Below are 16,216 nucleotides of genomic sequence, written 5' to 3'. Positions count from 1 at the left end.
TCAAAAGAATGGATGGAAGGACCACTCTATGTATATAGGAAAATGATCCAGTGAGCAACTTCGCCCACCATATGGTGACAACTAGCATGTGGCACAATTATTAACTCCCTATGAATGTGCTGATGCCAGACAACTTCATATGGGAGTGTCACTCACCATGACGCAGGCAACATTGGCCCCTAGATCATTACTCTCTCTCTCTCTCTCTCTCTCTCTATGTATATATATATATACATATGAAACTCAAAAATGAGTGTGTGTGTGTGTGTGTTATTTTAATTTTAAATTTTGATACACATTCTCTTCCATTGATTTTGAGCAATCCAAGAGTGGAAAAAGTAGATGACTTGACAACATTAAATATTATTTTTTATTTTGAATAATTACCATTGGATGGCAAGAGATAAATTGAATTTTTTTTTAAATTTAAAAAAAAAATATATATATATATATAACAAAATTATAAAAAAATTTGCTTACAAGAGAAAATATTTAATATAAATGTTAAGAAATTCAAGTTTATAACAAATAAGCAACTTAACACTTAGTAACACACGAGAAAAATGAATTAAGACCTATTTAAGACAAATGCATTAAGACCTATTTAAGACTTGAACATATTAAGCCTTGAGCCAAATATTGATCTACAAGACATTACATAATGGAAAATGAAACACTAGTCTAAAAGGCTCGTCTCATGATATTCTTGGAGAATTTTGTGTGGAACTAATAAGAAAGAAGGGACAAACTCCAAGCAAAAAGAAAGAATATTGGATGACTTTAAATATTTTCATTATGGTCAAACAAAACAAGATACCTCGCATTAAGAAAATTAAAAAAAAAAAAAAAAACCTACCTTATATACTTGCAGTCAGGAGATACAGTGCCTAGAAAATGTTGACAGACATATGAGTATAGTCTCCAGGCATCTTTGCCTAGCATATCTTCAGTTGCTGACCGCATAGGAGTAATTGGAGGATGGTCCCCTGCATCAGTTCCCGATCGTGGCTTAGCATAACCTTCAGCAAGCAGTCTTTCTACATAATCACCCCAGACTGGGTTATTTGCCAGTGCACTGAGTGTGCCTCTAAAGTCAAATGAAGAAGGGTATGCCGTGCTTTCTGTACGTGGATAGCTAAAAGAGGCACACAAAATACCAATAGTTATTAAATTCCACCATTTTCTTTGTTAAGAAGGAGATGGTTAAAACTGAAATCTTCATCAATCAAACAAGAGACTGATTCATTCATAAGGAACATACAAGGTTATAGAAGTTGCAAGATAAGTGACGGACAAAATAAGGTTAGCTCAATCAGATAACTTCATATTAACTTGTCATAAAATTATTGGATTCCACAATTGTCATAGTATTCTTGTTCAGGGAAAAAATCATATGCATGACGCGTACAATCAAACCTCCAGTAACCCAGTCCTTATATTTTAAGCAAAAATATCTAAATTCTGTAGCAGTATTTACAGTAGATACAGTAGGTTTATTTTATTTTTTATTAAGCAAATTAAGATAATGTACAGACTGTTATGTTGTACACTTTAAAGAAGATTAAAAAGTAGATTGTATTCTACATATCATGTTAAGTTGCGCATTGCAGAATCTTTTTAAGTTTATAATATCAAGTGTTAATAGTTGCAAGTTATCAAATGAACAAAGTGCCAAAAACAGAATTGTTAATAAAGCACCGAAAATAATTCAGTACAGAAATTTCACTAAGAGCACTTTTTTTTTTTTTTTTTTGAGAAGCACCAAGGGTGGTCAAACAGCATATTCTTTTTTATAAGAAACTGAAAAATTTATTAATAAAGAAGATGTAAAAACAGATAGTGGACCAGCTGTCCACTCAGAAAACAAAGACTAGCACTATTTGTGTTATACAAAAGTATACCAAATCACCTCTCTAAATATTAGAATTAGTTATAACTCCCTATCTCAAAACCCCATCCCAGTTTAGATTTATGAAGAAAAATGATGAATGTTGAAACCCCTTAGAAACTGAAGCCCAAAGTAAAGCAAGAAAACGAACTCTATCCCATAGTTTTTCAGCATTATCTACACTTTTCCCCTAAAAATGTGAACATTTCTTTTCTCCCATAATACCCAAAACAGTGCTGCCTCTGTACATTTCCAAAGAGTTTTAAGCCTTTTTTCCTCTACCAAAAGCAAAAGATTCTCTATAAGAAGAGAATCGCAAGAACCCGGAATGACTGACAAAAAATTAGCTTCTTTGAAGAAAAAGATGATTTGAAGTTTCTGCACTTCTCTTACACATCACACACCAAGGAGAGAGACAAAAATTAGGAAGCTTTCTTGCATCACTTCTCCAGAATTTAATTTTCCTTGTGCCAAGGCCCACAAGAAGACTTGAATTTTAGGTGGGATGCTAGCCTTCCAAATCATTTTGAAGGGTAGAAACTCTCCAGCAGAATCATCGTTGCACAACTTCTCAAAATAGGGATTGCAAGTATATTGTCCAGAGGCTTCCGACTTCCATTTCCTCTTGTCTTCCTCCAATTCATCAATATTGAGATTTTCAATACTTGACATTAGCGTTGCAAGTTCTTTACCCTCTCTATCATTCAAATTTCTTTTAAAATTGAACTTCCAATTCCAATTCATAAAGGGTGGAGAGAAAGCCATGCTAGAGAAATTTGAGATATTTCTAGAAAGGCATAACCTGTACAAGTGGGGGAATTCTCACACAACAAACCATCATCCCACCAATTATCCTCCCAAAAACGAATAGCCTTCCCATTACCCACTTCATAGGCAACAAAACTAAGAAAAGTGGGGTACTCTTTAGATATAGCTTTCGAGGGGATTCTATTGGACCCATTTCTAACCATGTTTGCATCCTGTCCATTTGGATGAATTCCATACTTGCTGCGATAACCGAGTGTGAAAGAGAGGTCCTCTCCAAGGGAAACCTCCAAAGCCAGTTTGCTAAGAAAGCTCTATTTTTCTTTTCTGCATTGCCAGTTCCTAAAGTGCCTCTAGTTTTAGGCCTTTGCAACTTTATCCCACTTCATAAGATGAGATCCATTGCCATTTTCATAACCTTTTCCAAAGAAAGTCTCTCATCATCTTCTCAATTCTTTCCATAATTTCAAACGAAATTTTGAAAAGAGAGAAAACAAAGAGAAAGAACATAAACAGAGGCAGCTTAGGGATTGGCAATTCTTCTCAATCCAAGGTCAAACAGCATATTCATCTGCATTTAATGTCTTTCATAACAAATTATTGACATCTGATGGCCCAATGCCTTGGATTGCAGGCTTTCAAGTGCTCAAATTAAAAATAATTACAAAAATTATAATGTTATTATAGTTTGACTACTTCAGGAATTACAAAAATTATGCAGCTTTTGTCCAATAAATTATTGACATCTGATGGCCCAATGCCTTGAATGGCAGGGCTTTAAGAGCTCAAATTAAAAATAATTACAACAATTATAATGTTATTATAGTTTGACTACTTCGGGAATTGCAAAACATCAAATGACTACAAAAGGTATTGACGTCTATTATTTTACTACTATATTTTTTTAAAACTTTCATTTCACTAAATCTCCGTTACCTCCATTAGTTGAGTAGGTAATTAACCATACCAATTTTATCCTTGAAAGAAAAGTACAAAAATTAGGTGTCAAATATTAAATCCATAAGACTGTTAAGGATTATTTTTCCGTTAGTTTATATTTTGAATTTATAACATTGTATTGCTTTGTATGTTATTCCTTCTTGTGATAAAAATTTCATTAAAGGGCAAATTCAGTATTTTACTAGTAACTAACTGGTCAACTAATGGTGCTAACAGCAATGTAGTAAATTGATAGGTTTTGTAAAGATATAATCGTAAAATGGTAGATATTAATACTTCTTGTAGCCATTTGATGTTTCTTGTAATTCTTAAAGCAGTCAAATAATAATAACCTAAAATTATAATTTTATTTTAATTTTTGTACTTACAGCATCCCACTACTCCCTAACCCCAAAAAAGGTATTCTCATGGACTTAAACCATCACCTCTTGCTTCCATTGCAAGAGTTAATCCAACTAGGTTATCCTTTGGCGAAAATTAGAAAAATAATAATCTTTTTTTTTAAGGGAAAAAAATTATAATTAGAAAGCATTAACATGAATTTAAGTATTATATCGTTAGCCACAAATTATTTATGATTTCTTGTTGAAGCAAATGATACATAAAAAGCAATTCCGGTTACGTGGATTTTAATCTGGGACTAGCAACGATATGACTAGTCTTTCATCATAGTACCCCTCTAGTTTAAAATAGCCATGACCAAGCGTGACTTTGGTCAGACAAACTATAACAAACAAATACATATGCAAAATTATTAAAAGCCTTGTTCTTCTAAGACACGGTGTTGGATACATGACCAGGAAAAAAAAAAGGAGAAGGCATAGAAGCATGGTCGTATATCTACCTACTTAATCACATTGCTTGAAAAAAAAAAATTACCTACATTTGGTAAACAACTTTACCTCGTTTTTGCTAAGAAACGGAACTATTTGAGATATGTACCAGGAATATGAGATATGTACAAGAATTGGTGGGACTACAAATCCACAAAAACAAGGACGAGAAGTCCCATCAATGATGGGCCATCATAAACAAAACACTCAAAAAACTAAGTAGATAAAAATTAGCCCAAAAACCAAGACCAACACAGCTCACTAAGAATGCATTCCCTCCTAGGATACAGAGGCTTCCCAAATAATACCAAGATATCTTGTTATTGCCTCTTATTAGCAAGATTTTCTTGCTTTACAAGGGAGAGGAAAGGTAAGGGTTCTATGGGATTGTGCAATCTTGGCTATTATTTCGGTCTTGTGGAATGAAAGAAGCCAGAGAATCTTGATAATGAAGTTGGGGGAGGATCCTGGCACCTATAGGACAAAGTGAAGTTCTGGCTTCCCTATGGGCTTCTATAATTGCTGAATTCGAAGATATCTCTTTCTTTTTTAACTAGCCCCAAAAACAGCATAAGAATTTACAAGTAAGAGAGGCTTTCAGTCACCGAATGTCCAGATTTAACAACACTTCAATTTCAATTCAATAAAGTTGAACCTTGTGATTATAAACACAGAATCTACACTCAGTGGTGACTAAATATACTAATCAATTTACCACAGATAAAAAAAAAAAATAGTAAAGGGAGAAGATATAGGGAAAACCTGATGAATCCTTGAGTATACAAGCGCTCAGCTAACTGCATAGCCATTTGAGGTCCATACCCTAATGCACTTGAAGCAACCTGAATGTAGTAAGATAATATAGAAAGGTCAACTGAAGATATCACATCACTGGTAAAGAAGCTTGTAACTCTAACAATCAGATAATGATCTACATTCATTATGATATGTTAGTGATGCTATTTAAAAAACAAGCTCCTAATATTTGTTGTTAACTACAGTACTTTGTGAAAATTCAGAATATCCACATGACCAAAAGAAAAAAATTATTTCACTTTGGGAGTAGGCTTGTTTCTTTTAAGATAAATTGAAATGGACATATTATAACCTAGAAAGAGATGAAATCTATCCGTTCCAAATTCTTTTATAATTTCTCTTTTTTCATTTTTTGGTTGTGATAGGAAACAAAGAAACTTGTCATAATAAGGAAAAAATGTACAAAAAGTGAACGAGGTGTCCAAATCCTGTTTAACAGAGTACAAGATCTTGGTGCTTTTGTACAAACCGCAAAAATATAACCCGGTTTTTTGATTTCCTGTGTGCACATCTGATCCACTTCATTAGTAATTTGTTATAAACTAGTTCTCTTTAGTGTTAAAAAAAGGGATTTAGATACATTCCTTTTAGATCCAGTAAGAAGATACTAACAAAATTATTCTTAGTTGGAACAATATACGACAATATTTTTGAACAAGAAAGCACTGACAATACTCATCTACCATCAACAAGAATCCGGGATGACAGCAGTGTCTACAAATCTGGATTTTCCCACAATTTAACTGACATTTGTCGTGTTCTAAGTTCTTGTTGTGTTGTAAGTTCTTTCTCCATCCATGAACTTAAACTCTATCATAATAACCTTGTATAACTTAACACAAACCCCGTAGATCCTGCTCTATTTAGATGGAGCCTTATCATACCTTATACTTTAGGGTCATCATGATAGACATCGAAATCCAAATGACTAAATGCTCCACGTATTATGGACTTTGCCAAAAAGAAGCAATAAAAATATCCAAACAAAAAAGGAATGTTAGCCATACTCTAAAGGCTTATAAAATCTCAAAAAGATCCAATTCCCCATATGAGCACTAGGGAGGCTTCACTGTCTAATTGGGCCTAGAGGCATTAAGTTTCTCACATTTTTGTTACTGATCAACAATTTGTTACGATAGAAAGCTCAGAAACTTCAATTTTTTGTGTTTTTTAACTTGAACAATGAAGGAATCATCAAACTTGAGGAGACAAACAATGCATACTAATATCTCACTTGTATCTTATATAGACGTTGTATACACTCTACACCAATTTACAATGAAAGATCATAGGGAGAACATATCATCACACTGACACACCTACCAACCGAAAGATGGTAACAATGAATGTATTTGGGTTTCATAACAACTTTGACTTCCATAGGACAATGCCAATGTATTGCCTCCCAATTCCATCCTCCAAATACAACGACATCCAAATAACTCTAGCCAATAACTCATACTACCTCCAAATCCTACATGTAGAAATGTTAACAGGGCAGATTCAAATAGATAGTAGTCTTTACAAACCCCTATCCGCTAACTTTTTGGATATCCATACTCGTTAATTACGCTTTAAATTTTAGTAATACCAAACCGGTTAAATACCCGTTAGGTGACGAGTATTTAACGGATTATGCAGGTAATTCTCACAACTCGTATCTCCAAAATCTGTTGTATAAATTTACACATCATTTATAATGTCTAACGCACACAAAATATATCACCAACTCAACCAAATAAATGTAAATATTTTACATTATTTAAATCACATGCATAAATATATTTAAAAATTAACAGAAACTGTATTCATAAACTATCTATATAATGTTAGGCTCTAACTTTCACATAACACATTATGAGAGAATGAAGAAAAATTCTCTTTAAAAACCCTGTCATAAAATAACTGTGCAAACTATAAGTGTTTATTTTTCCAAAGAATCAATATTTTACTTCTTATGGTTTCTTTCCTAAAATTAATTTTTTTTTTAAAATTTATTAGCTTATAGTAATTATTATATAATATATCATAAATTTTTACTGCATTAAAATATGTAAAAGCATGTTAGCTTAATTGGTTTAATTGATCAATTGAAAACAATTTCTTAGGTTCAAATTATATTGAATGTAGTACAAATATAAACATAAAAAAATTTGCTTTCATACTCAAAAGTGATCAAATTGGGAACCTATGCAGATAATGAAACATTTTACCAAACGTAAACCTGTTAATTAAATGGAGGATAAATTCCTACCCGTACCCCTACCGCATCAATTAAAACAGTAAAATATAAACCCATTTATTGCAGATACCCATTCAGATTGGATCCCAGAGATAAAATTGACATCCCTACCTACATAGGGCCAGTGAACAATCTAGTTATCTTCTTCTTTTCTACTATATACCATAGGCACAAATATGAATACCTCACATTGCAACTTCAACATAAATGCTTCATTCACAAGAAACTATCCATCTAGCAGCAACAAACTACAAAAGCTTCTTAGATCACATCTAGTAGTCCACAAAAATTTCCTTTCCCTTGCTGGACGTTTCTCTTATATGTATGTAAGTATCAGACTTTATCAAAGAAAAGAAAATTGAAGTATTAGACAAGCCAAGCACCATTTTTCCTACCCATAACCTGCTATTGTCATGGGAGAGAAAACTTTAGATTGTTCAAGTGTTCAAGAAAGAACAATCTCTGGCAGATTTTATATAAACAAGAACGGTATAACAACCCCGGGGTTATTCTGACCTTTAGAAGATTCACTGTGTTAAGACCACAAGGACGAACTTTGCTTTCCTGCTTTTCTGATATGTCAATTACTTCTAAGATTCCATCCTGCATAACCAACTTCTGAAACATCGTAGCAACCTGTAACATGACAGAATAAGATGTAGTACCTTGTATGGGAAAGCATGAAATGAGATAGAACTGCAAATATAAAGTAAAGAAGCCTCACATCAAAATCAAACAACTTTTGACGTTCCCATTCTAGTTTAAGTTCATAGCCATTCTGTACTAAGTAAGGGTGCAGAGTCCAAAACTTTTCTGGCTTAAAAGAAGTAATTTGCAAATAGCGCTGTACACAAAACCCAAGGGTAGGAGTTTGACAAGGTCCATAACTGAAACAAGAAAGAAGTGAGCATAAAAAAATGGTTGCTAGAGGAAAATGGACAACGACGGCACTCATGCCATAAACCTAAAGGTCTTTTAACGAAATTATATCAAATTAAAATCTAATGAACACAATGCATGTGCATAAGTAGATATGAAACTAACCCATAGTTTCCAAGCATCTATTAAGGGGAAACCAAGATGGAAATGATGGATAAACAAATTACCTTAAAGCACAGAATATATTAGAGAGACAAGCTGACAAATAATTACATGCAAGCATAAATTATATATAAAAGAAAAAACCGTAGAACAAACAAACGTCTGCATCACTAAATATAAATGCTGCCTCAATTTGATCGCTTGAAGAAATAAGCAACCTTTAGATCACAAAGAAAAGTTTAAAAAGCATAAAATTTTCCCTTACAATGCGGACAAAGATGCTGCTGAGCAAACACTTCGCGTGGAAGAATACGTTATACCCCAATCAAATCAGAAAATAACATGATATTTACAGGAAGTTAGTGTCGTATACATTTTTAGAGCACAGAATAGTTTTCATTGCTTTGCCCTCTCAATGGACAGCTGGTCAGCTTCCTGTAATGTTCTTCATCATTAATAAAATTCTCACTTTCTTATCACAAAAAATAATAAAATAAAATAAAAATTATAGCCTAAAACCTTAAACTTAACAGTAATATTCCCTAGAATGCCTCCCAGCATGCACACTTACATAAGAATCAATGTAACTACAGCCACAAACATGCCAACACTAAAAACTGAACTTGCTATATTGTAAGTAATAACATGGGAGGATTCAATACAGGACCATTTGGTTAAACTAGCTATAATACCATGTCAAGTAAATACTAGACCCGAAACCTTATGCTTATAGATAGATAATGTTAGGCTCTAGGTACTGCTTGTCCATATACAGCTTTTGTCATGATCATTATTGTTTACAATCGAGCAAGAGAGAGGGAGAGAGAAAAAAACTTTTGAGGACTAGCTGTTTTTATCATTTTTCATTTCAAAAAAAAATATATGAACTATCTTCAAAATAAGCCTTATAAAGCAATATAAGTATTGTTATGAGAAAGGCTTGATGTAATTTGTAATTAGTATAACATTATTCTTGATACTTTAAATATTTCAGAAAAGCAATAAAAGAGCCTACAAAGACTCTAAATCGACAAGGTATTATATAATTCATAAAAAGATATTAAGGTTATTTTGGATACTTCAATATTTCAAAAGAGGGGGGGGGGTATAGAAATGCTTATTCAAGACTCTGAATCTTCTACAAGTGGATGGAAAAGAAAAATTATTCTCCATAAACTCTTTATCAAATGCAACCAAACAACCTAAAAACCTTGACAAGAGCATCTTAATATCAAGAAAATGAATTTGCTTCGTACATCAGCCAAAGCAAACAAACACTTAAGCTCTAGCATATGTAAAATGGTAAAATCATATAAACACAATAAGGTGTATCATAACTTGAGGGATGTAACTGAAACATAAGGGTCATATCAGACTTTTTTGACAAAAATGCAAAAGCAAATGTATTTAAAGAAAGGGTCCCCTAGGGAACGGCCCAATTGGGTTGGCCAAGCAAGAGGTCAAAGGGTTCAGATCCCACTCACACCAAACTTGGAGGAGGATTAGTTTAATTTGGGGTGCATAACAAAAAAAGGGGAAATGAATTGAGAGAAAGGGAAATATACAAAAGGGGAACAAGCAGTCCATGAACCCCAAAAACACTGAGGATATACAATTAGATGCAGAAGAGCTCCAAAAAGATTTCCTTCTAGCCACACGAAAATAACACTGTAGCAAAAGGCCTATAAGAGATCTGGTAAAGACTGCACAAACTATATGGGCATTTCCGATTTCTTAAAAAAAAAAAAAGAAGAAGGGGGCAGGGGTAAAAGATAAAGAGCATTACTGAATAAAAGGGAGAAGTCTCACAATGAGTTAAGATTATCAAAGTTCCAAAAAGGCTGACGTATTTGTAGATTCATCAGGGACAAAATCAGCAGAATATTGCAATAAATTTTGATCCTCTGCAACTGTAATTGCCTAAAAGAGCCCAGCACTCTCAGAGGGAGACTTCGTTTCATTCTAGTTTTGGAAGCTTGGCAGTCGGAATGAGTATGTGAAAGTTATTATGTAGTTTTTTTCTTGTTCCCTAAATACAAAACTCGGAACTTGATGTCTAGAGTGTAGCAAGAGAAATAAAGTGGTTCCAGTTACAAGTCTCTTTTTCTATAAAACAAAACATGATAAAATTGGAATTCCTTAAAATTAGAGAGCTGTTATACACAATCTAGAGTAATGTAAGCTACTTTAAAGCTTAGTTAAGCAGCTTCAACATACTTTTTTTTTTGGCTAAGAAACAAAAGATTAAATAAAACTATAAGAAATATGTACAAGGATTAGGAGGACTACAAATCCACAAAATAAGGACGAGAAGTCCCAATATAAACAAAACACTTAGAAACTGCAAAGATAAAAATATCCCAAAACCCAAAAGCAGCTTCAACATACTTGAAGTTGCAAAATTGAAAAACAGCCTGGTTGTCTGGTATCAGATAGAGGGAAAGGTTACTGAAAACAATATCTTAAACTAATTCAGATGGGGAAAGGTTTCTGAAACCAAAGTCATTCACCGACATGTTAAAGGAGCCAAGTCGTAGTCCAGTGGTTCAAACAGTGCCAAATAGTTGTACAATGTTGTTAAGCTGATTTCAATGATAATTCCAAGTAAAATATATATATATATATATATATATATATATGGTTGCACTGCAAAAATAAAACATGAGCCTCAATAACTGCATATCATTTTTCCTAAGCCAAAATCCATATCTAATGATATCGTGGTTCTGTTTGTATTGATGCTTTTGCATTAGCCAAACAATTAAAACTCATTAACTGTACTTGACTCAAATAAAACAGAATGATGAAATGCTGAATGCAAAAGACCCTGAGTGCTAGCGTTGATGAGTCAAAGGAGAAAACTCACAAAAAAGGAATATAGGTTGTTCCTCAAACACAAGCAGTTTCTTCAGGCCCTAACCAATCCAAGCAATTAACTTGTTTGACCACCCTGTTTAAATAACTAATACTTTAAAAATACTCAAACCACAAATTAAGGAAAATGAGAAGTTAAAAAGAGGCTATTTCAATTGGAAAGTACTAGATCAGTTGACAGTCCAGATAGTCCATGTGGTTCTAACTATCCAAACAGTTCTACTTGTCCCAGGTTAAAAAAATATTATCGTCAATGAGCATGTAACTGACCTCTTTTTCCTTTGTTTTTGGGAGGCAGGAGATTAAACAAATGACGTCACCACTAATCCACAATTATCTTGGTTTTTCCATCATTTACTGCCACTCCAATGGAGGTTAGCAAAGAATCTAAGAATACAATTTTTATTCTAGATTTTGCATCCAACTACTAGTCATAGCTACCACTTGCATCAGCACAATCATTCCACCTAAAAAAACCTTAATTAGAGACATGTTACCCATGTTACCTCAATTTGATGATTAAAATAGCACAAACAGTCTAAAATGAAATGTTACTAATGAAAACATATTAGAAAGAGAGAGGAGAAAACCAACGAGATAAATCTGGAGTCAAGATTCCCATATTTTCCCTGGAAATAGGTAGTTTGAAATCGTGTAAATGCAACACCAACTTTCAAATCTATCTCCTGCCGAGCATCTACAGCCAGTGCCTCATTTCTGTTAGGTTCAACAAGGTTACCCATAGCCTTCAAAATGTCTTTCTCAGTAACAGAAGAAAATCTTGCACGATGAACCTTTCTTCTAGCATCATTAACTTGAAAGCCAGTGCACTCAATGACTGCATAAATGATTAATATCAATTTTGAATAATTGATGGCCACCAAACAATGAAAAACTTTTTTCCAAGATCAGACCTCATAAAGAATGCTATGGCCACTATTGAATGCTAGGCAAGACAAGGTTGCAATATATCACAATATTTTCAGCAGCCATTGATTTGAATTCAAAATTAAAAATTTGAAGCAAATATCAAACCTGCTCATAGATACTTGAACAACAATATGGGAATCATATTTGTTAAAATTAGTAATAAGAATTGTGCCTCTTTAGATTATTTTCCAAAAAAATATTTATTTTTAAGTAGAGTCAGAAAAGAAACTGTACTGGTAGCATCAGTAGTTTTCAGATTCTTTCAGTTTAAGCTGTTGCAACAGTTAAATTTCAGATATCTGGAAACTACTCCAACACATTCATGTAAAAATATTCAAGTATTTAGCATGAAAATTGGGATTTAGTTGCCCTATATCAAAACAAGAATGAAAGATAAAAGCAGAACCCTCTCAATCACAATGCACAAGATAAAGCACTCTTAACATCTTAACCCTAAAGATGGTCTTCTTTTTTGCTCAAAGATTCAATTTATAAAGCAAAAGTAACTGTGCAGGATAAAGTAAGCACATATATAGCAACTTAAACCAACGTATAAAGTAATTAAAAGAAAAATAAAAATAAAAACCATACCTTCAAAACATATATTTTCTCCTTCACGATCACAATCCAACCATAACACCAAATGACCACAACCACGAGCTTCTTGGTTTAAATGCCTACAAATATGAACCTAATACCAGGACAAATGATCAGATTGTTCAAGGAAAAATAAATAAACTGAGCCTAAATTATTGTAAACATCATAACAAACAATACACGCGTGGTTTCTATAATCAAAAGCACTTTACCTATAAATTGACTTCCAACTAAAGTTATGCAGACCAGCATTTTCTCCAATGACCATAATATCTTTCATATGCTGATTTGACAATTGTTTTCTCATTGCAAAGAACAAAAATTAAGAAAATGATCTTTTTCTTTTGCTCAGAAACAGAAGAAGCATATGTAACTAATACAGACTTTCCCAAGAGAAAAGCCAAAGCAAAAGGAAGGAAAACAAGCTCCAAAGGCAAAAAAGCTGCAAAAACTCTATAGGGAAGAATGTTTACCCACCACCAAAAGGGAACAGAAAAGCCCCAAAGAACGGCACAAGATAGACACTGAAGCAAGAATTTCGAACAAGTTATTGATCAATACACCAAGATACTGTAATCCCAAAGTTACATAAATGCACACACATAGTTTTACATAATGTTATCATAAAGTACGTGTAACAATGTAATAGACCTACTATCATCACTATAAGAACTTCAATTTTGGATGACAAGAAAGAATCTATATATAGCTGATTGGCAACAACAAAAGAAAAGCTATACCTTTGGGTTTGATTCTGCCTTATGAACTGGAGCTTGAAAAAGATCCAGAGGATTACTGGCATTCCAATCTTGATATGCTGGCGGAAAATCTAATCTGTAAACATTACAAAGTTCAAGCACAGAAGAGCTAACCTTTAATTTTTTTAATTTAAAGAGCAAAATTACAAGGCCAATTTAAAGCAATTATAAAGTATCAGGATCATATACCAAGAATAATAGTTATACTTGCTGGAGGAGAAGCAGTTTCAGGTGCCAAGAATAATGTTATGTTCAAAAGGATATCAATAAAGCTAGTAATCAAAATATTTCCCATTTTTGTGATGAAAAGTAGTTGTGGCTCTAACTGAGAGACATACAGTCCTCCAAAAAACTGGGAAATTTTTGGGACAAATACATAGGACTACGTTGCAGGGATCTTGGCCACATTCAATGCAGTATCAGAAGAGAGATTGAAATGACTAATAAATGAAAGTTTATAAATGCAATGTAGCAGGGAGAGCAAGAAATAAAGTCACCATCAGTTCCAACAAAGGCCTATTCGAGAGCTGCTATCTCCCCATTGTACAAATTAAATCATTTCAACCTCTGTTTGTATTTTGTTGTCATGGTTGTCACTTTGTGTATCCTTAGAGCTTAAATAGTTAAAACTTTTAGGATTAATAGTTCCTCGACCAGTATCAGCAGGTAAAGCTGTTAATAACAAAGGTATCAAATCAATAGCTATGTTTCTTGTTCATTAAAAAAAATGGAGTTTTATGTATCATAATATCCCCCAAAAATTTGGCAAAACTCCAGCAAGATCATGATTACCAGCTTCAACAGATAGAAGCCTTAAAAATTTTAGAAAATATCAACAAGAAAATTAAAATATATCAAGAAGTTGTCCTATAGCCACAACATCTCCCATACAATTTTTTACACTCAAGAATATTTTCATACTTTTCTAGCTATGGAAAAAAAATATCTTCCTTATACAACAAAAGAATGAATAACAACAGAACGAAACACAAACATCTCCCATACAATTTTTCATACTCAAGAATATTTTGATACTTTTCTTGCTATGGAAAAAAAAAATATCTTCCTTATATGACAAAAGAACTATTAACAACAGAACAAAACACAAACATAAATTCCTTCAGGGCTAGGTTTAATTATACAATATGCATAACTATTTCCTTCCGACTCCTAGAAAGACTTAAAGGTAAAATATTCAGAGAAACAATCTCTTATACCCAAAGATCAATGGAGAACTGAGATAAGTGTCACTGATCCATTAATTATTTCTAGTTGGTGATATTAAGTTAAATCTAGTGTTCAAGAATGACAGATTCTTGAAATTTATTTTCGATAAGGGACAAAACAAATTACATTGACTTAATAAAGGGGCAAACATTTAAGCACAGGCAAAACAGAAGAATAATTCAAGCGAAAGAAGCCAGAAATGACCTGAAAACATGTCCAACAACTGATGTGACTTTGATATAAGCATGAGACCCAAGAAACATCCCATCAAACTCATGAACCTCTGTACTTGCTTTTCTGGTATATAGCTGTAACATTTAGGCAAATAGTTAATGTGAACAACAGTATTAGAAAGTAAGTAAAACTAAAAATGCCACAATAACAAGAAAATTGTTAAACTATAGGGGAATATATAGTCCAAGATTCTTATTCAACTCATCTTGAGCACAAATTAGGGATCTGTAAATAAAATATGAATTATCTGATATCACAAGAAGCTAGGTATGCGAAAATGTAAAAGTATAATAAAGGGCAGATGATTAAGTACTTTGCCACCAGAGAGGACTGTAGCGATTGAGAGAGCTATGCTAGGCTTCTCGGCAACCTGTTAAATTAAACGATTCAAAAACAGCAGGAAAGAGAGCAAAAACCAAATGAAAAAAAGGATGGAAAACGTCAATTGATTGGTTTATCATTACCATGAGAACTTTGAGAGGAGCCATTGCAAAGATTACAGTCTGATCTTGATTAAACTCAACGCCAAATGGCCGGCTTTGGAATAAAATGGAATGAAACTTCAATTCTTGCGTAGAATTTCCAGCGCTAGAAGTAGGGCGAATCAAGGCAGAAAAAGGTTGGATTTTGGCCAACTATTGCTAGCAAGTTGTCTGATGGTGGAAAGGACTGTGGAAAGGACTGTGGAATTGCCGTCGTGGGAGATGCGAGTGAGGGAATTGCGTGGGATGTACCTCATTTTCCTCGAAATACCCAAAATATAACTCCATCTATTAAAATTTATAACTTTACAAATACATCCTTCAAAAAAAATAAAAAAAGTACAAAAATAACCCCAATAAAATACCAACAAAAAATTAATACTCGACTCATTCAATTTATTTACTCAACTTCTTATTCAACTAAATATTTGACTTATTCAATTGTTTTCACTTCTTACTTAACTGAATGCTCAACTTACTAGATTTTATACCCAACTTCGTACTCGACTACATACTCAATTTATTCAATTGCATTCACTTCTTACTCGGCTGAATGCTCAACTTACCAG

At 33.2% G+C, this 16,216-nt stretch overlaps 1 protein-coding gene across 3 annotated transcripts in view; it reads right to left on the bottom strand.

Moving 5' to 3' along the window:
- Positions 1-15,911, bottom strand: part of LOC102617834 (DNA topoisomerase 3-beta) — a 32,012-nt gene extending 16,101 nt beyond the window's left edge. For all 3 annotated transcript variants that reach the window (XR_008052003.1, XR_008052002.1, XM_006492921.4), the window contains exons 1-10: positions 15,630-15,911; positions 15,479-15,535; positions 15,136-15,239; positions 13,687-13,780; positions 12,941-13,040; positions 12,014-12,257; positions 8,229-8,391; positions 8,021-8,140; positions 5,209-5,288; positions 857-1,135 (exon numbers count right to left, since the gene is read on the bottom strand). Coding sequence is in view for 1 of the 3 variants with exons in the window: in XM_006492921.4 (XP_006492984.2) it covers positions 857-1,135; positions 5,209-5,288; positions 8,021-8,140; positions 8,229-8,391; positions 12,014-12,257; positions 12,941-13,040; positions 13,687-13,780; positions 15,136-15,239; positions 15,479-15,535; positions 15,630-15,653 (1,265 nt within the window). In the remaining 2 variants the exon portion in view is untranslated. The remainder of the gene's footprint in view (positions 1-856; positions 1,136-5,208; positions 5,289-8,020; positions 8,141-8,228; positions 8,392-12,013; positions 12,258-12,940; positions 13,041-13,686; positions 13,781-15,135; positions 15,240-15,478; positions 15,536-15,629) is intronic.
- Positions 15,912-16,216: the final 305 nt, after the last annotated feature.

This window comes from Citrus sinensis, chromosome 9, assembly GCF_022201045.2.
Source record: "Citrus sinensis cultivar Valencia sweet orange chromosome 9, DVS_A1.0, whole genome shotgun sequence".
NCBI lineage: Eukaryota > Viridiplantae > Streptophyta > Magnoliopsida > Sapindales > Rutaceae > Citrus > Citrus sinensis.
Note: the sequence above shows the minus strand (reverse complement) of the source record. Positions and strands in the feature narration are given on the sequence as shown.